We start from the raw sequence: 22,724 nt of genomic DNA on the forward strand, positions 1-22,724 counted from the left end.
AATGTGTCATGAGACATGCAAATATAAATTATATACAAATAGGATAAAAGTAAAGGATATTAAATGAGCTCAAATATACCTACAAACTAGGCATAATGATGCTAGCCTGAATAGCATGTTAGCATTGATTAGTTTGCAGTCATGCACTGACCAAATATGCCTGATTAGCACTCCAACAAGTCAATAACATAAACAAAGCGCACCTTTGTGCATTCACGCACAGTATAAAACTTTTGGTGGACAAAATGAGAAAAAGAAGGAGTGGGAGATTTTACATGTATACAAACTGTTGCGTCACAGTCCACACTATGGTGAGTTCAAGAAACACCAAAATTAGTAGGACGAAACGATGTACGCCAAATACTCTCATCAGTGAAGCGTACACACAAACATATTAAACAGTTCTAACAATTGGGAAGGTTTGTGTCACGTTTATCCTCAAACCAAAGACAAATATTTTCTCCCCTATCTTTTTCCATTTCCAATCCTCTTTTAAATGATGGGCGATGACAAATTACCGAGAAATGTAGTCTTTTTTTTTTGCCAAACTTTAATCCGATGGTTCGCCACAAAACGTTCAACATGTATAACTCGGCCCCACAAATTCAGATCTTGATCAGAATTGGTAGAAATACAAAGACTGGATCGGTCTATTCTTAAAAAATGCTCCTTCAAACTGTCATTACTGCACTTAGGATCAGGTCTCCTTCCAAACTGATACAAAGCTTCTCGGTTGGGGTCTGATCAACACCAACATCGCCCTCTTGTGGTGGAATATTATAAAGGTCAGAACTTCCTCCCACATGCTCCGATCTTCCTGAGATTCTTGATGGTGGGTCGGGCATTGGGAAAGACATGACAGCAGGCGTCATGCGTGTCCGCCGACTTAACCCTGAGGCGCAAATTAAAGCTGCTTGAGGCTGGTGGTGAGGCTGGTGGTAGGTTGTGAGTTCAAACCCCGGCCGAGTCATACCAAAGACTATAAAAATGGAACCCATTACCTCCCTGCTTGGCAGTCAGCACCAAGGGTTGGAATTGGGGGTTACATCACCAAAATGATTCCCGAGCGCGGCCACCGCTGCTGCTCACTGCTCCCCTCACCTCCCAGGGGGTGGATCAGGACGGCTAGAAATACCGTAAAATTTTTTAATTACCAAAAAAACGTCATTTATAAATGCATCGTAGCCAACAGGAAGTCAGGCGCATGCGCACAAGCGGTGTTTGGCTTGATAATCATGGCGAACTAACTACACGGACTTTACCCCAGAGATTTCCCCTCGGCGTAAACGGAGCCAAGCGCTCGGTTTAACGTCATTTTCCCTCGCTTCCCGGCGTGTGTTTAAGAGCACACTACTGTGTTTAGATGGAGACAGGTGTGGACAATATTGGAGACACTTGTCCCCACACTAAAAGTACACTGCGAAGGAGAAAACTATTTGATGTTTTGCGGCAGGTGATGTGTCGTGAACGTTGTCACAACTTGTTTATGAGATCGGTAGGTCGTGAGTTCAAACCCAAGGCTGAATCATACCAAAGACTATAAAAATGGGACCCGTTACCTCCCTGCTTGGCACTCAGCACCAAGGGTTGGAATTGGGGGTTAAATCACCAAAATGATTCCCGAGCGCGGCCACCGCTGCTGCTCACTGCTCCCCTCACCTCACAGGGGGCGGAACAAGACGGTTAGTAATACCGTAAAAAAATTTAATTACCAAAAAAACGTCATTTATTAATACATTTTAGGCAGCAGGAAGTCAGGGGCATGCGCACTAGCGGTGTTTGGCTTGATAGTCATGGCGAACTAACTACACAGACTTTGCCCCGGAGATTTCCCCTCAGAGTAAACGGAGCCAAACGCTCGGTTTAACGTCATTTTCCCTCGCTTCCCGGCGTGTGTTTAAGAGCGCACTACTGTGTTTAGATGGAGACAGGTGTGGACAATATTGGAGACACTTGTCCCCACACTAAAAGTACACTGCGAAGGAGAAAACTATTTGATGTTTTGCGGCAGGTGATGTGTCGTAAACGTTGTCACAACTTGTTTATGAGATCGGTAGGTCGTGAGTTCAAACCCCGGCTGAGTCATACCAAAGACTATAAAAATGGGACCCGTTACCTCCCTGCTTGGCACTCAGCATCAAGGGTTGGAATTGGGGGTTAAATCACCAAAATGATTACCGAGCGCGGCCACCGCTGCTCCTCACTGCTCCCCTCACCTCCCAGGGGGTGGAACAAGACGGTTAGAAATACCGTTTAATTTTTTAATTACCAAAAAAACGTCATTTATTAATGCATTTTAGCCAACAGGAAGTCAGGCGCATGCGCACTAGCGGTGTTTGGCTTGATAATCATGGTGAACTAACTACACAGACTTTACCCCGGAGATTTCCCCTCGGAGTAAACGGAGCCAAGCGCTCGGTTTAACGTCATTTTCCCTCGCTTCCCGGCGTGTGTTTAAGAGCGCACTACTGTGTTTAGATGGAGACAGGTGTAGACAATATTGGAGACACTTGTCCCCACACTAAAAGTATACTGCGAAGGAGAAAACTATTTGATGTTTTGCGGCAGGTGATGTGTCGTGAACGTTGTCACAACTTGTTTATGAGATCGGTAGGTCGTGAGTTCAAACCGAAGGCTGAGTCACACCAAAGACTATAAAAATGGGACCCGTTACCTCCCTGCTTGGCACTCAGCACCAAGGGTTGGAATTGGGGGTTAAATCACCAAAATGATTCCCGAGCGTGGCCACCGCTGCTGCTCACTGCTCCCCTCACCTCCCAGGGGGTGGAACAAGACGGTTAGTAATACCGTTTAATTTTTTAATTACCAAAAAAACATCATTTATTAATACATTTTAGGCAACAGGAAGTCAGGCGCATGCGCACTAGCAGTGTTTGGCTTGATAATCATGGCGAACTAACTACACAGGCTTTGCCCCGGAGATTTACCCTCGGAGTAAACGGAGCCAAGCGCTCGGTTTAACGTCATTTTCCCTCGCTTCCATGCGTGTGTTTAAGAGCGCACTACTGTGTTTAGATGGAGACAGGTGTGGACAATATTGGAGACACTTGTCCCCACACTAAATGTATACTGCGAAGGAGAAAACTATTTGATGTTTTGCAGCAGGTGATGTGTCGTGAACATTGTCACAACTTGTTTATGAGATCGGTAGGTCGTGAGTTCAAACCCCGGCAGAGTCATACCAAAGACTATAAAAATGGGACCCGTTACCTCCCTGCTTGGCAGTCAGCACCAAGGGTTGGAATTGGGGGTTAAATCACCAAAATGATTCCCGAGCGCGGCCACCGCTGCTGCTCACAGCTCTCCTCACCTCCCAGGGGGTGGAACAAGACGGTTAGAAATACCGTTTAATTTTTTAATTACCAAAAAAAACATCATTTATTAATGCATTGTAGGCAACAGGAAGTCAGGCGCATGTGCACTAGCGGTGTTTGGCTTGATAATCATGGCGGACTAACTACACGGACTTTACCCCGGAGATTTCCCCTCGGAGTAAACGGAGCCAAGTGCTCGGTTTAACGTCATTTTCCCTCGCTTCCCGGCGTGTGTTTAAAAGCGCCCTACTGTGTTTAGATGGAGACAGGTGTGGACAATATTGGAGAAGCTATAAAAATGGGACCCATTATATTCTTGCTTGGCATTCAGCATCAAGGGCTGGAATTGGGGGTTAAATCACCAAAATGATTCCCGAGCGTGGCCACCGCTGCTGCTCACTGCTCCCCAAACCTCCCAGGGGGTGGAACAAGGGGATGGGTCAAATGCGGAGGGTAATTTCACCACACCTAGTGTGTGTGTGTGACTATCAGTGGTACTTTAACTTTAACTTTTAATTGTTAGCATCTTTTGTGTTTAATTCGGTCTCAAAATAATGCTGACTATGACATTGTTTATCAGCAAACATTTGTGGGACGATGTTGTCCATCAAAAAAATAGGCTGAACTTTAACCTGGAGTGACGTGTATGATGGCAATGGACTTTTACCGTTCAAGATTAAGGATCAGGGCTCGCTGAACTGAACTCTCACGATGCTGATGTCCCTCTGACACAATTCCAATCTCAAACTTTGAAATATCAACATTTCAACATAAAAAAAAAAAAAAGTCAATTTGTTGGATGTTTGTCTTCAGAGGCTCCACTGTAAAAATGTTGCACTCCTCTATTTGAGCCCACGTTTTGTCTGCGCCTTCAAGACTCGACTCCCTCGTTGGCGGCCTTGATGATGAGATGACTGAGATGAACATGCTTGTCGTTAGTAATGACAACATTTCTCCAGTCGATCAAGTCAAGCCGCCTGGCAGCTATCAAAGGGCAGCTGCAGACCTGTGGGGACGCAGGTAAAAGAGACAGGGGGGGTGTCAAATTCAATCAGCGCGTCCAATATTGCACCACTCCTTGTGAGTGCGCCACCCGAGAAGAACTTGCCCTTCATCTCCAAACGGGCCCCAGGGTTCCCCGCCCGCTCTCAATATACTGAAGCATGCAGGATGCAGACATTTTTTTCAAAAACTCCTGCATGCTATTATTATTATTATACAGGCTGCTTCTCTGCATGTCACCGATGAAGCTTGAAGCCCAGGGACTGCACCTTTTTTTTTTTTTTTGAACAAAAAGAAGCTCACATTGTTCTTTTTTTAAGCATGAAAGGAAACGCGAGTGTAGAAGTTTTAAGGACTTGTTACTTGACACAATGCGCTGCCTGGGAGGAGAGAGGGCGCGGCGGCCCATTCTGTAGAATTGAACTCGATTTTGACGTCGGGAAAAAATTCACCGGGGGTCGGCCCCCGAGTGTTCCAGTCTTGGGGACATTGTGAGTGCAGGTGCTCGGTCGCTGCTAGATCCAGGAGGTCCTCGGGCTGCAACGCACCCGCACAAATGACTACCGTATTTTTCAGACTATAAGGCGCACTTAAAAAAATCCTTTTATTTTCTCAAAACTCGACAGCGCACCTTTTGGCCCGGTGCACCTAATGTACCTATTAATTCTGGTTGTGCGAATGGGTACTATTTTTTTTTTACACATGAGGCGCATTAACCAAGCTGTTTGTTTACATGATTTTTAATTTATTTTTTTAAATTTTTTTTAATTTTTTTATTAAATCAACATAGAAAAAAACACACGATACACTTTCAACTAGTGCATCAACCCCCCAAAAAAACCTCCCTCCCCCATTCGCACTCATCCACACCCACTCACACAAAAGGGGTCGTTTCTTTCTGCTACCAATATTCTGGTTCCCACAACATGGACAACACTTCTGCAAGTGACACAGTCCCTGAAGCCCACTTGATTGTATGTGCTGCTGGTCCACTAACATTTTCATTAATTACTATTTTTTTTAATATAATTATTATTTAGATTTGTTTAAAGGGTTTTTAAAACCAGGTCCAGTCCAGATAATGTTCAAGTCGGGTTCAGCAACACACACCTTCATTCATGTACACTGAAAAAAAATAAAAACAAATTGGGAACACACCAGATTGCATATAATACATAAACAAAATTACATTTTCAAAAAAAAAAAAAGATGTACAGGTCACTCAAATTAGGGAACACAACAAAAGATAGCATATAATCTATAAACATAATTATACTTTCAACATAAGCCTTTGAGGACTTCCCATCTTTTTTTGGGTTTTTTGGCATCATTATCGTTTTCAACCATTTAACTTTCTAAAGTTAAAAAATACTGAATAAATGTTTTAAAGAAAGTAATACTAAGTGAATATCTGTTTTTGGCCTTAAAAATAAACCTTTTACCGAGTACTATAATTAAAGTGATTAAATCATGAAATAACAGAAACCACATCAAGCTTCATAAACAAACCATTTTTTCAACTCCCACCCAAAACGAAGACACAATATGACAATAGCAAAACAAATGCAGGGTGGATTCAGACTCCTGACAACAAAATCGGCAGTCATCTGACTCTGTCATATTCCATAATTTTAACATTTTCCCCGTGGGTAAGAAGTTATAAATAATTTTAATTTGAAAATAACGACATACATGCTTTTTTTGTATTCCTCTTTGCTATTTGGGCTTATTGGACCCTAATTAGAATAAAAACTAAAAATCATCTTTTTATATGATGTACTTAGTCCATAAGTACACAAACGTGTACTTCATGTTTAGTGACATGCTAATTCTTATTTTAACACTTTTTTCCCCCCAAATTCCATTGTATGTTATACTCTTCTGACACCACCAGATGGCAGTATAAGTGTCCACATAAGAGGCCATAAGACCCCAATTCAGTAGTGTACACAATTTTGGAAATAAGAGCTAAAAGGTGCTGTCCACGCATGTGGCCACTAAGGCCTTTAGAGGTTAAGGACTCCAACTTAAGGTGCGGTAGTGGGAACAAATATGGGCTAAAAATAAATTACACAAGAGGCAATAAAGATAAAACTAAGACTACTATACAATAAAAATAATAAGCAATCCTGTACAATATACAAAACACTATACAAAACACTGTACAATATACAGAGCAAAAAATGGGTCATATTATGTTTTAAAACACTTCCTTGTGGTCTACATAACATGTAATGGTGGTTCTTTGGTCAAAATGTTGCATACATGATGTTTTACAGACCATCTTCAAGCTGCGGGCGGTCTTATTTACGTGCCTCCACGTCGACAGCGTCTTCTTTGTTCTATCGTTAGTTTTTAGCGCTTCCATAGCGAATCTACTGACATACATAAGTTAGAACTAGAGATGTCCGATAGTATCGGACTGCCGATAGTATCGGCCGATAAATGCTTTAAAATGTAATATCGGAAATTATCGGTATCGGTTTCAAAAAGTAAAATGCATGACTTTTTAAAACGTTGCTGTACGGAGTGGTACACGGACGTAGGGAGAAGTACAGAGCGCCAATAAACCTTAAAGGCACTGCCTTTGCGTGAATGCAAGGCATACTTGGTCAACAGCCATACAGGTCACACTGAGGGTAGCCGTATAAACAACTTTAACACTGTTACAAATATGCGCCACACTGTGAACCCACACCAAACAAGAATGACAAACACATTTCGGGAGAACATCCGCACCGTAACACAACATAAACACAACAGAACAAATACCCAAAACCCCTTGCAGCACTAACTCTTCCGGGACGCTACAATCACTTCAGTGACTTCAATAATAAATATGGCAGTGCCATGTTGGCATTTTTTCCATAACTTGAGTTGATTTATTTTGGAAAACCTTGTTACATTGTTTAATGCATCCAGCGGGGCATCACAACAAAATTAGGCGTAATAATGTGTTAATTCCACGACTGTATATATCGGTATCGGTTGATATCGGAATCGGTAATTAAGAGTTGGACAATATCGGAATATCGGATATCGGCAAAAAAAGCCATTATTGGACATCTCTAGTTAGAACTGTACGCTGCTGTATATTAAAAATGGCAACATCGGAGGATGAATGCCCCACAACAAGAAGATAGAGAAGAAGAAGGAGCTTATTGACTACGGCGCGGACTACAATAGCGGACACGCACACATTTTCAAAACATATGCAGATCCCAAATACACATCAGCAGGTACCAATAGGTAAGAACAGTTGGTTTTGTATAATATTGCGAAACAAAACGCCAGATAATGTCTAATAGGTGCCATTTTGCGGTCCTTATAAACACACCATAATAAAACCGTATGTTGAAGCACAGTACGTCTGACTATGGTCGCCGTAATGCTCCGACAATCCATCAGCTTACCAAAGTCGTACTAAAACATTTTGACACATTTTTGAGCGCCGTGTGTAATGTTTCATATTCTCAATGAAACATCGACGTTTGCTAGCATCGTTTATTAAACAGGCGTCAACCTGTCTTATGTGTGACTGCCATCTGCTGGTCACACTTATCGTTACACCATGCACCAAATAGAATTGCTTTTCAGGTCAGCACAACCAGAATTATTTTATACATAAGGCGCACCGGGTTATATGGCACACTGTCTATTTTTTAGTATCTGAGGTGCGCCTTATAGTCCATAAAGTGTTCCGTGCACACAAAGTGTTGATTCAGGTAGGGTGGATTTACACTGAAAGATGACTTCTATGTACGTAGACCGAGGACCTCCTGTAGAGTTATTTCCTCTAGAATAGAATTGGTCAAATTAATATTGGCGTACATTATCTTGGAGATGAGCGAGGAGTTGTCCCAAAAATAACGATTGGATTCTCAATCCCAGATGAGATCCTTGCTCCTCCTAGACAGCCCATTGGGAATAGTGTGCCCAAGGTGCAGGAGGGGCGCTCAGGCAGATGTTTGGGAATGTCATCATCAATGCAGCTTTGCACCGTGTGTCTTTTTTTTTTTTTTTTTGTCCCCCCCCCCCCAATTATTTCTTTCTTTGCATCTTCACGGCGGGGCCAATTGGAGCATGGCGCTCGTCCCTTCCGGAGAGCCACACAATCCCAAGTTTGCATTGCGAAGCGTAAGATTTGGGGCAAAAGTGTGAATATGACAACTGTTTCTTATATTTTGGGATAAACGACGATTGCATTGTGTCGGGTTGGAAAGAAATAATCAAGTTTGACCTGTCCTGTTTCTCACTTTTTGTTCTTGTTCACCGTTTGACACGTTTATTCTACAAAACCCCCAAAACCAGTGAAGTTGTCACGTTGTGTAAATGGTAAATAAAAAGAGAATACAATGATTTGCAAATTCTTTTCAACTTATATTCAATTGAATAGACTGCAAAGACAAGATACTTAACGTTCGAACTGGAAAACTTTGTTGTTTTTTGCAAATATTAGCTCTTTTGGAATTTGGTGCCTGCGACATGTTTCAAAAAAGCTGGCACAGGTGGCAAAAAAGACTGAGAAAGTTGAGGAATGCTCATCAAACACTTATGTGGAACATCCCACAGGTGAACAGGCTCATTGGGAACAGGTGGGTGTCATGATCGGGTGTAAAAGCAGCTTCCATGAAATGCTCAGTCATTCACAAACAAGGATGGGGCGAGGGTCACCACTTTGTCAACAAACGCGTGAGCAAATTGTCGAACACTTAAAGAACAACATTTCTCAACAAGATATTGCAAGGAATTTAGGGATTTCACCATCTACGGTTTGTAATATCATCAAAAAGTTCAGAGAATATGGAACAATCACTGCACGTAAGCGATGATATTACGGACCTTCGATCCCTCAGGCGGTACTGCATCAACAAGCGACATCAGTGTGTAAAGGATATCACCGCATGGGCTCATGAACACTTCAGAAAGCCATTGTCAGTAACTACAGCTGGTCGCTACATCTGTAAGTGCAAGTCAAAACTCTACTATGCAAAGCAAAAGCCATTTATCAACAACACCCAGAAACGCCACCGGCTTTGCTGGGCCCGAGCTCATTTAAAATGGACTGATGCAAAGTGGAAAAGTGTTCTGTGGTCTGACAAGTCCACATTTGAAATTTGTTTTTGGAAACTGTGGACGTTGTGTCCACCGGACCAAAGAGGAAAAGAACCATCCGGATTGTTCTAGGCGCAAAGTGTAAAAGCCAGCATGTGTGATGGTATGGGGGTGTATTAGTGCCCGAGACATGGGTAACTTACACATCTGTGAAGGCACCATTAATGCTGAAAGGTACATACAGGTTTTGGAGCAACATTATCATGGACGCCCCTGCTTATTTCAGCAAGATAATGCCAAGCCACATGTTACAACAGCGTGGCTTCATAGTAAAAGAGTGCGGGTACTAGACTGGCCTGCCTGTAGTCCAGACCTGTCTCCCATTGAAAATGTGTGGTCCATTATGAAGCCTAAAATACCACAACGGAGACCCCCGGACTGTTGAACAACTTAAGCTGTACATCAAGCAAGAATGGGAAAGAATTCCACCTGGAAAAGCTTCAAAAATTGGTCTCCTCAGTTCCCAAACGTTTACTGAGTGTTGTTAAAAGGAAAGGCCATGTAACACAGTGGTAAAAATGCCACTGTGACAACTTTTTTGCAATGTGTTGCTGCCATTAAATTCTAAGTTAATGATTATTTGCAAAAAAAAAAAAAAAATCTTGTCTTTGCAGTCTATTCAATTGAATATAAGTTGAAAAGGATTTGCAAATCATTGTATTCTGTTTTTATTTACCATTTACACAACGTGCCAACTTCACTGGTTTTGGGTCTTGTACAAATGGCTTTTGAACACCACTTATTCGTATTTCTTCCACACGGTCCTGTTTGGCAAAATGCTGTAGGTGCACATGACGCCTCCTCTCCTCTCTCACCTCCACCCTGGTTGACTCGCCACGCTCCCTTCTCCAGTTTTTTTACTCACTGCCTGTCTCCCGCTTCTGCTCGTCTTTCTTCCCTCAGGTATCATGACAAACAGGAAGTGACCAGTAACTTCCTGGGAGCCATGTGGCTCATCTCAATCACCTTCCTCTCCATCGGCTACGGGGACATGGTACCGCACACGTACTGCGGGAAAGGCGTGTGTCTGCTTACAGGGATTATGGTAGGTTTCCTTTCCGCCAACTTTATTACATCCAGTCCTTTTGCATGAAATCATATTCTCTGTGGTTGTGGTTCTTTAATGGCCAATGTTAAAACCCAGTAGCATAGTAGGCCTAAGTAGTCAATAAAAACAAGACAGAGGTTTTATTTAACAAGTCTATTCAGTGTTTTGGCCACTGTAACACCCAGTTTGAACAGTAACACCGTGTTGGAATATCTAAATAGGTGATTCTTTGGCGTACCACTAGATGGAGCCTGCATGCGTACCACAGTTTGAGAACCGCTGCTCTATTTCCGCTTTAACTGAATTACCGTGCTGCAAAAAAGCACTAAAATGGGACCAGGTCCTCGCTTTATTTGAACCATAAATTGGAACTTTTCGGGGACAAGAACAAAAATGTTGAAAAACTGCTAAAGTACAACGTGGCTCATAATCCGGTTAATGGGATTCTTCTATTCTGCCTGTAAAGTCCTCCAAAAAAACATCTTAAACACATTAAACAAGCTTAGCAATCTTGTAACTCTAAGAGCTAACGCAGAGGAACTACTTTTCTGGCGTCGTGACATTTTTCCTTGGCTCACACTGCTCTTCCGACCACTGGCGAGTCGCTGTTTGGTAGAATTGATGGAAAAGCGCTATATAAATGTAATTCATTATTATTAGTATTATTGTTATTATTTTAACCGCGTTTTTCGGGACGACAAGAGGAAACTGATCAGCTGACCACAGAGACATGTTTAAAAGGTCTGATCCGCTCAGAGGTTTAAAAAAACAAGAATAACAATTTAAAAGGAATTCTAAAATGAAGTGGGAGCCAGTGAAACGATGCTAAAATGTGCTTGTGGCTTTTAGTGTATATGTATATATATATACAATTTCTCATATTCTTTCTGTTTCTGTAATATTGCAATATTTTCCCGAAAAATTATTAATTATTTTATTAACTTTTATCATCATATTGCATTGCGTTGAGTAAAATTACCACTTTTGCTATATATATATATATATATATATATATATATATATATATATATATATATATATATATATATATATATATATATATATATATATATATATATATATACATATATATATGTATATATATATTTATATTGTTGCGTTGACCAGCTCTTCCTCCCAGGAAGCTGGTCACTCCCAAATTATTTTAATGGCACATAAGCTGGAGTTTAAATTGATCACCAAAAGCAGTAGTTGGTATTTTGTGGTTTATTCTCAAAGCTTTGACAATAATGAGACCAGCCTTGCATAATCTATCCCGATGCGTGGCTCTATCCGGTCTGCTCTTGCTTCCCCTCCCTGTTCTCTCCTACCTCGTTGTTTTGTCTACCCTTTGCATTCCAAAAGCTTCAAGGCCTACACACAGTCAAACTTTTACTAAGCAGACTAAATTGGAACTACACTAGCTGTTTTGTAATATGACTATGGAAGTAAAAATGTAATACTTAAATATGGATATATGGAAAAGATCTGGTTCCATCAATACACATACAATTTCTCATATTCTTTCTGTTTCTGTAATATTGCAATATTTTCCCGTAAATTATTCATTTTTTTAATGTAAAATGATTACTTTTTAATGCAAAATGGTGACATTTGTCATATAAAATTCAATATTGACTTGCGTTGAGTAAAATTACGACTTTTGCTATATATATATATATATATATATATATATATATATATATATATATATATATATATATATATATATATATATATATATATATATATATATATATATATATATACATTTCTGACTTTTATCACAATATTGCCAATTTTTTTTGCTCTTCTTGTAAAATACTGACATTTTTGGAGTAAAATTATGACTAGTGTCATCATTTTGCCAAGTAAAATTCCGTTATTTTATTAAATTTTATCATAATATTGCACAAATGTTCAGTTCTTCTTGTAAAATTTTGACTTGCGTTGAGTAAAATTACGACTTTTGATATATATATATATATATATATATATATATATATATATATATATATATATATATATATATATATATATATATATATATACACAAATTTCTGACTTTTATCACAATATTGCCAAATTTTTTTTGCTGTTCTTGTAAAATACTGACATTTTTGGAGTAAAATTATGACTTGTGTCATCATTTTGCCAAGTAAAATTCCGTTATTTTATCAACTTTTATCATAATATTGCACAAATGTTCAGTTCTTCTTGTAAAATTTTGACTTGCGTTGAGTAAAATTACGACTTTTGATATATATATATATATATATATATATATATATATATATATATATATATATATATATATATATATATATATATATATATATATATATATATATATACACAAATTTCTGACTTTTATCACAATATTGCCAATTTTTTTTGCTGTTCTTGTAAAATACTGACATTTTTGGAGTAAAATTATGACTTTTGTCCTCATTTTGCCAAGTAAAATTCCGATTATTTTATTAACTTTTATCATAATATTGCACAAATGTTCCGTTTTTCTTGTAAAATTCTGACTTGCGTTGAGTAAAATTACGATTTTTGCTATATACTGTGTATATATATATATATATATATATATATATATATATATATATATATATATATATATATATATATATATATATATATATATATATATATATATATATATATATATACACACTAAATTGGCCCTAGTGTGTGAATGTGAGTGTGAATGTGGTCTGTCTATCTGTGTTGGCCCTCTGATGAGGTGGCTACTTGTCCAGGGTGTACCCCGCCTTCCGCCCCATTGTAGCTGAGATAGGCTCCAGCGCCCCCCGCGAAAGGAATAAGCGGTAGAAAATGGATGGATGGATGGATATATATATATATATATATATATATATATATATATATATATATATATATATATATATATATATATATATATATATATATATATATATATATATATATATATATACATACATACATACCATTTCTCATATTGTTTTTGTAATATTGCAATATTTTCTCGTAAAATTATTACTTTTTTTAATGTAAAATTATTACTTTTTAATGCAAAATGGTGACATTTGTCATAAAATTCTGACTTTGCTGTTCTTGTAAAATACTGACAATTTTGGAGTAAAATGATGACTTTTGTCATCATTTTGCCAAGTAAAATTCCGATTATTTTATTAACCTTTATCATAATATTGCACAAATGTTCAGTTTTTCTTGTAAAATTTTGACTTGCGTTGAGTAAAATTACAACTTTTGATATATATATATATATATATATATATATATATATATATATATATATATATATATATATATATATATATATATATATATGTATATATATATATATATATATATATATATATATATATATATATATATATATATATATATATATATATATATATATATATATATATATATATATATATTTCTGACTTTTATTACAATATTGCCAATTTTTTTTGCTGTTCTTGTAAAATATTGACATTTTTTGAGGGAAATAATGACTTTTGTTATAATTTTGACAAGTAAAAACCAGATTACGATTATAATATTGCCAACATTTTTACGTTTTGTTATAAAATGTGACTTTTGTCGAGTAAAATTACGACTCTAAAATTGCCATCATTTTAAGATTTCTTGTAAAATTGCGACTGCTATTGAGTAAAATTCCAACTTTTATCATAATATTGCACAAATGTTCAGTTTTTCTTGTAAAATTTTGACTTGCGTTGAGTAAAATGACGACTTTTGATATAATACTGCCAAAATTCAGAGTTTTTCTTGTGAAATTCCAACAAGCTTTTTTATACTTGCATAATATGTATACCTGTATATTATTAATGTTGTAAATACACATCTTTATATATCTAGAAAGGGTGGTCCTAAAGAGGTAGGCATTTTTCGCAGCGTGTGTGTGTGTGTGTGTTTTTTAGTATTTTTACCCTTCTTGAGACATCAACAAGGAAAAGTACACAATATTGCCAATTTTTTTTGCTGTTCTTGTAAAATACTGAAATTTGACGGTTAAAAGGCGAGCAGCATTTTGGACGAGCTACAAATCGAGGCATGCTTCATTCCAACGTAGAGGAAGTTGCAGTCGTCCAAACGTGATAAAATCAAAGCATGGATTACGCGCTCAAAGGCGTTAAAAGATAAAACCCATTTAGTTTTTGCTAAAAACTGCAAGCAAGATTTGTGACGATGGTATTAAATCAAATCAACTTTATTTATAAAGCACATTTAAAATTGACCACAGGGGTAGCCAAAGTGCTGTACAATGGGCAGGTTAAAAGATAATACGAGAACCGAGCAAACACAACACAACACAAACAGAACACGATCAAAAATAAATAAATAAAATAAAATAAATAAAACATAAAAACATAAAACCAGGTTCACAGCAGGTGTATTATGGGGCGCCATTGCAGGATGAATATCACTCAGTGTTAAAAGCCATGGAATAAAAGTATGTTTTTAAGAGAGATTTAAAAACAGGAAGAGAGGAGGCTTGTCTAAGACTCAGAGGTAGGTCGTGGGAGCAGCAGCGGCGAAAGCTCTGTCACCTCTAAGCTTCAGCCTTGTGTCAGGGACCGTCAGTAGCAGCTGATCGGCCGATCTTAGGGATCGGGTGGGGCAGTAAGGCTGAAGGAGGTCGGAGAGATATGTTGCCGCGAGGTTGTTTAGACATTTAAAAACAAATAAAAGGAGTTTAAAGTTGATTCGGTAACGCACAGGGAGCCGGTGAAGGGACGCTAATATAGGGGTGATGTGCTCACGTCTGCGGGTCTGTGTTAGCAGACGAGCAGCAGAGTTCTGCACGAGCTGCAGGCGGGCTAATGCCTACATACAGGGCATTGCAGTAGTCAAGACGAGTCGAGATAAAGGCGTGGATTAATTTCTCGAGATCATGTCCTGATAGAAGCGGTTTCACTTTCGCTATTTGGCGTAATTGATAAAAGCTGCTGATTTGTTTTTCGAATTTAAAATCTGAGTCGAACTTTACCCCCAGGTTTGTGACACAGTCGCTGAGATACGGGGTCAGAGTGCCGAGGTCACCGTATTAAAAATAAGGCATCAGGGGGGTCCAGGTTACTGGGGGGAGCATTCTGTTTGACTTTTGGGTCAAATAAAATGATAATTTGTGGCTTAGCTACATTTAATGGAAAGTAACTTGTAGCTTAGTTACATTTAATGGAGAGTAACTTGTAGCTTAGTTACATTTAATGGAGAGTCACTTGTAGCTTAGTTACATTTAATGGACACTAACTTGTAGCTTAGCTACATTTAATGGAGAGTAACTTGTAGCTTAGTTACATTTAATGGAGAGTAACTTGTAGCTTAGTTACATTTAGTGGAGAGTCACTTGTAGCTTAGTTACATTTAATGGACACTAACTTGTAGCTTAGCTACATTTAATGGAGAGTCACTTGTAGCTTAGCTACATTTAATGGAGAGTAACTTGTAGCTTAGCTACATTTAATGGAGAGTAACTTGTAGCTTAGTTACATTTAATGGAGAGTAACTTGTAGTTTAGCTACATTTAATGGAGAGTAACTTGTAGCTTTGTTACATTTAATGGGGAGTAACTTGTAGCTTAGCTACATTTAATGGGTAGTAACTTGTAGTTTAGCTCCATTTAATGGAGAGTAACTTGTAGCTTTGTTACATTCAATGGAGAGTAACTTGTAGCATAGCTACATTTAATGGAGGGTAACTTGTAGCTTAGTTACATTTAATGGAGAGTAACTTGTAGCTTAGCTACATTTAATGGAGAATAACGTGTAGCTTAGCTACATTTAATGGAGAGTAACTTGTAGCTTAGTTACATTTAATGGAGAGTAACTTGTAGCGTAGCTACAATTAATGGAGGGTAACTTGTAGCTTAGTTACATTTAATGGAGAGTAACTTGTAGCTTAACTACATTTAATGGAAGGTAACTTGTAGCGTAGCTACATTTAATGGAGGGTAACTTGTAGCTTAGTTACATTTAATGGAGAGTAACTTGTAGCTTAGTTACATTTAATGGTGAGTAACTTGTATCTTAGTTACATTTAATGGAGAGTAAGTTGTATTTTATTTGCGTTTAATGGAGAATAATTTGTAGCCTAGCTACATTTAATGGAGAGTAACTTGTAGCTTAGTTACATTTAAGGGGGAGTAACGTGTAGCTTAGTTACATTTAATGGAGAGTAAGTTGAAGCTTAGTTACATTTCATGGAAAGTCATGTGTAGCTTAGCTACATATAATGGAGAGTAACTTGTAGCTTAGTTACATTTAATGGAGAGTAACTTGTAGCTTAGCTACATTTAATGGAGAGTAACTTGTAGCTTAGTTACATTTAATGGAGAGTAACTTGTAGCGTAGCTAGATTTAATAAAGAGTAATTTGTAGCTTAGTTACATTTAACAGAGTAACTTGTAGCTTAGCTCCATTTAATGGAGAGTAACTTGTAGCATAGCTACATTTAATAGAGAGTAACTTGTAGCTTAGTTACATTTAATGGAGAGTAACTTGTAGCGTAACTAGATTTAATAAAGAGTCATTTGTAGCTTAGTTACATTTAACAGAGAGTAACTTGTAGCTTAGCTACATTTAATGGAGAGTAACTTGTAGCGTAGCTAGATTTAATAGAGAGTAATTTGTAACTTAGTAACATTTAATGGAGAGTAACTTGTAGTTTAGCTACATTTAATGGACAGTAACTTGTAGCTTAGCTACATTTAATGGAGAATAACTTGTAGCTTTGTTACATTTAATGGAGAGTAACTTGTAGCTTAGTTACATTTAATGGGGAGTAACTTGTAGCTTAGCTACATTTAATGGAGAGTAACTTGTAGCTTAGATACATTAAATGGAGAGTAACTTGTACCTTGGCTACATTTAATATAGAGTAACGTGTAGCTTAGTTACATTTAATGGGGAGTAACTTGTAGCTTAGTTACATTTAAGAAATGTAAGAAATGTGTATGTTGAGAGAGTGTTTGTGCCACAGGGAGCTGGCTGCACTGCGCTCGTGGTTGCAGTGGTGGCCAGGAAGCTGGAGCTGACCAAGGCAGAGAAGCACGTCCACAACTTCATGATGGACACGCAACTCTGCAAACGAGTGAGTGAACCAAAGCATCGTCTTTGGCTTTGAGTCCAACACCCATTTAAACACGCTTCTTTTCAAAAGTGTGTGAAAGTTGTTCTAACGGCACACATCTATAACATGCAACACCTTTTCTGCAATATAGCATGGCAGTCTATACACCAGTGTTGTACAGTATACCGGTATTAGTATAGTACCGCGATACTAATGAATCATATTCGGTACTATACCGCCTCTGAAAAGTACAGTGTTTTTTAGCATCAAAAAATCTTCTTTCATATGTTCAGCAAAATGTGGTTTTACAGGTGAAGAACACAGCTGCCAATGTTGATGAAAAATCCATGGATTAGCCGCACCGTTTTTGTAAGCCGCAGGGTTCAAAGCGTAGGAAAAAAGTAAAATGTATTGAAATGCACCCGTACACCCGAGGAGCGACCGAATGGCGTATGAGTTGATGTGGTTTTACAGGTGAATTACACAGCTGTCAATGTACTTTTGATGAAAAATCCATAAATTAGCCGCACCGCTTTTGTAAGCCGCAGGGTTCAAAGCGTAGGAAAAAAAGTAAATGTATTGAGATACATCCGTAGACCTGAGGAGCGACTAAATTGGTGTGGTTTTACAGGTGAAGAGCACAGCTGCCAATGTACTTTTGATGAAAAATCCAAAAACATTAGCCGCATCGTTTTTGTAAGCCGCAGTTTTCAAAGCGTAGGAAAGTTGTTTTATGTAGTTTCACAGGTGAAGAACACAGCTGCCAATGTACTTTTGATGAAAAAATTATAAATTAGCTGCATCGTTTTTTGTAAGCAGCAGGTTTCAAAGCGTAGGGGAAAATAAAATAATTGATGTGGTTTTACAGGTGAAGAACACAGCTAGCAATGTACTTTTGATCAAACATTTTTTAATTAGCCGCATCGTCTTTGTAAGCCGCAGGTCTCAAAGCGTAGGACAAAACAACATTAAATTGATGTGGTTTCACAGGTGAAGAACACAGCTGCAAATGTACTATTGATGAAAAATCTAAAAAATTAGCCGCACCGTTTTTCTAAGCCGCAGGTTTCAAAGCGTAGGGAAAAAAATAATTGATGTGGTTTCACAGGTGAAGAACACAGCTGCCAATGTACTTTTGATGAAAAATTTATAAATTAGCCGCATCATTTTTGTAAGCCGCAGGTCTCAAAGCGTAGGTAAAAAAAATATTGATGTAGTTTCACATGTGAAGAACACAGCTGCCAATGTACTTTTGATTAAAAAAAATTAAATAAGCCACATCGTTTTCTTACGCAGCAGGTCTCAAAGCGTAGGGGGGAACAAATAATTGATGTGGTTTCACAGGTGAAGAACACAGCTGCAAATGTACTTTTGATTCAAACATTTTTTATAAACCACATTGTTTTTGTAAGCCGCAGGTTTCAAAGCGTAGGAAAAATAAAATAATTGTTGTGGTTCCACAGGTGAAGAACACAGCTGCCAATGTACTTTTGATTAAAACATTTTAAATAAGCCACATCGTTTTTGTAAGCCGCAGGTCTCAAAGCGTAGGAAAAAAAACATTAAATTGATGTGGTTTCACAGGTGAAGAACACAGCTGCCAATGTACTTTTGATGAAAAAAATTTAAATAAGCCGTATCATTTTTGTAAGCCGCAGGTCTCAAAGCGCAGGGAAAAATTAAATAATTTTTGTTTATTTTTTTTCATTTTTTTTAATGAATTTATTAATCAATCAACAAAACAATACACAACAATACCACAATAATGCAATCCAATTCCAAAACCAAACCCGTCCCAGCAACGTTAAGAACAACAACAAACAGAGCAATTGAGAGCAATTGAGGACACACAAACATGACACGGGACAATACAAATGTAGTGAAACAAAAATGAACATTATCGACAACAGCATCAATATTAGTAATAATTTCAAAATAGCAGTGATTAAAAAAACCCTCATTGATATTATCATTAAAAACATTAATAAAAATTAATAAAAAAAATTAGAAATGAACAATAGTGTCACAGTGGCTTACACTTGCATCACATCTGACAATCTTGACAACACATTGTGTCCAATATTTTGCACAATGATATAATAAGTCATATTTTGGTTCATTTAATAGTTGAAACAAATTTAAATAATGGATCCCATATTCCAATATATGACTCATTATTATCTTAACTAAATGCAGTTTTTTCTACTGATATCATCTCCCTAGCTTGTGTGTACCAGTCAGTATGAGTTGGACTATCAACATCTATCCATTTTTTTAATATTACCCTTTTTGTTATGATGCATATTGAAAGAAAAGCATTTTTACTCTTTGATGACACGTTACTAAATTGATGGAGATCCCCAAGAATACAAGTTTGCAGTGTCACTGGGATGTTTATATTAAGGACTGTGATTGCTTCTTTTGTTGTTTTCAACCATAATTCTTTTATTCTCTGACATTCCCGCAATAAATGAACAAGAGTTGCCTCGGCAGCCCGACACATCATACATAACTTGCTATCTACTACACCAGGGGTCACCAACGCGGTGCCCGCGGGCACCAGGTAGCCCGTAGGGACCAGATGAGTAGCCCGCTGGCCTGTTCTAAAAATAGCTCAAATAGCAGCACTTACCAGTGAGCTGCCTCTATTTTTTAAATTGTATTTATTTACTAGCAAGCTGGTCTGGCTTAGCTCAACATTTTTAATTCTAAGAGAGACAAAACTCAAATAGAATTTGAAAATCCAAGAAAATATTTTAAAGACTTGGTCTTCACTTGTTTAAATAAATGCATTCATTTTTTTACTTTGCTTCTTATAACTTTCAGAAAGACAATTTTACAGAAAAAATACAACCTTCAAAATGATTTAAGAATTTTTAAACACATATACCTTTTTACCTTTTAAATTCCTTCCTCTTCTTTCCTGACAATTTAAATCAATGTTCAAGTAAAAAAAATGTTTTTATTGTAAAGAATAATAAATACATTTTAATTTAATTCTTCATTTTAGCTTCTGTTTTTTCGACGAAGAATATTTGTGAAATATTTCTTCAAACTTATTATGATTAAAATTAAAAAAAAATATTCTGGCAAATCTAGAAAATCTGTAGAATCAAATTTAAATCTTATTTCAAAGTCTTTTGAATTTCTTTTAAAATTTTTGTTCCGGAAAATCTAGAAGAAATAATGATTTGTCTTTGTTAGAAATATAGCTTGGTCCAATTTGTTATATATTCTAACAAAGTGTAGATTGGATTTTAACCTATTTAAAACATGTCATCAAAATTCTAAAATTAATCTTAATCAGGAAAAATTACTAATGATGTTCCATGAAAAGATTCGAATTAGCTAGTTTTTCTCTTCTTTTTTTCGGTAGAATTTTGAATTTTAAAGAGTCGAAATTGAAGATAAACTATGTTTCAATTTTTTTTTCGTGTTTTCTCCTCTTTTAAACCGTTCAATTAAGTGTAAATATCATTAATGATTAATAATAACATAGAGTTAAAGGTAAATTGAGCAAATTGGCTATTTCTGGCAGTTTATTTAAGTGTGTATCAAACTGGTAGCCCTTCGCATTAATCAGTACCCAAGAAGTAGCTCTTGGTTTCAAAAAGGTTGGTGACCCCTGTACTACACCAATTTTAAACAGCGGAGAAGATGTCAAATACAATCTATTCAATATCTTAAATTGAGTCCGTTTATCTTCAATGCTTCTAAAGGGCTTATTAAATAATTGACGTGGTTCCACAGGTGAAGAACACAGCTGCCAATGTACTCAGGGAAACATGGCTCATCTACAAACACACCAAGCTGGTGAAGAAGATCGATCACGCCAAGGTGCGGAAACACCAACGCAAGTTCCTGCAAGCCATCCACCAGTAAGTCCTGCGCCTTTAACAACTTTTAGGGGTGAAAGTACAAGAATCATCATTCCTGTGACACACACACACACACACACACACTATTGTAATGGTCCTCCCCAGCCCTCCTCCCTCTCCTCCCTCCTCCCCCCCCCCCACCCCCCCGACGCCCTTTGACCCCCACAGTGAGAAGTGTGAAGGTCGCAGTGAATGTCGTGGAGTTAAAACTGTACTGTCTTCTGTCTTTTGTTTTGCTCGATCACCGCAGAGCTCAGAAGTAAGTTGAGTCTTCTATGTCTCCTCCTCCTGTCTCCTCCTCTCTCCTCCATGTCTGCCTCTGACGTGCATGAACAGAGTGTTTGTTGCCCGGAGAAGACGGGGAAAACTTCCCCCTCCAAAAAAAAAGTGCTGAATGCCGATTTGTTTTGTTTTTTTTTGGTTTGACTCGAGTGGGCGTTCCATCGACTTCTCTCTCTCTCTCTCTCTCTCTCTGCCATCCTCGTTGAATGGAATGAAACTTCAACCATGTTGATAGTGGAAGCTTGTTTGAGAAAAGCGTGTGAAAGACAAAAAAAAAAAAGGCATCTTGCAGAGAATGAGCTTGAGCTTTGTGGGCCTGACCAGCGGTTCATATTCATCTCCAACGTCCTGTTTAATGTTTGCCCATGATTAATATAGCTGCTCTGGAGGCTATATTAACCTGCATCATTGTGCACTCCCACTGATGTTCTCAACACACACACACACACACGCACGCACGCACGCACACACACACACATTCAGACCTCCGAATAATGCCTACCTCTTTAGGACCACCCTTACTAGATATATAAAGATGTGTATTTACAACATTAATAATATATACATACTATGCAAACATAAAAAAGCTCGTTGTGGAAAATGAGTTGGAATTTCACAAGAAAAAGGTCACAATTTCACGAGAAAAACTCGGAATGTCGGCAGTATTACAATAAAGGTCGTCATTTTACTCGACGCAAGTCAAAATTTTAGAAGAAAAACTGAACATTTGTGCGATATTATGAAAAAAGTTGGAATTTTACGCAATGACAGCCGCAATTTTACAAAAGAACGCTTAAAATGTTGGCAATTTTATGAAAAGAGTCATAATTTTACTCGACAAAACTCACAATTTTATAAGAAGACTTTAAAATGTTGCCAATATTGCAATACTGGCAAAATGATGACAAAAGTTATCATATCACTTGTTATTTCATATGTTGACCAGAGGAGGAGCACTTTTAAAAG

At 37.6% G+C, this 22,724-nt stretch overlaps 1 protein-coding gene across 3 annotated transcripts in view; it reads left to right on the plus strand.

Moving 5' to 3' along the window:
• Positions 1-22,724, plus strand: part of LOC133630644 (small conductance calcium-activated potassium channel protein 2-like) — a 164,359-nt gene that overhangs the window by 86,173 nt on the left and 55,462 nt on the right. For all 3 annotated transcript variants that reach the window (XM_062022252.1, XM_062022249.1, XM_062022251.1), the window contains exons 4-6: positions 10,356-10,497; positions 17,509-17,619; positions 21,349-21,476. In XM_062022252.1, the coding sequence (XP_061878236.1) occupies positions 10,356-10,497; positions 17,509-17,619; positions 21,349-21,476 (381 nt within the window). The remainder of the gene's footprint in view (positions 1-10,355; positions 10,498-17,508; positions 17,620-21,348; positions 21,477-22,724) is intronic.

Source organism: Entelurus aequoreus, linkage group LG16 (assembly GCF_033978785.1).
Source record: "Entelurus aequoreus isolate RoL-2023_Sb linkage group LG16, RoL_Eaeq_v1.1, whole genome shotgun sequence".
Lineage (NCBI taxonomy): Eukaryota > Metazoa > Chordata > Actinopteri > Syngnathiformes > Syngnathidae > Entelurus > Entelurus aequoreus.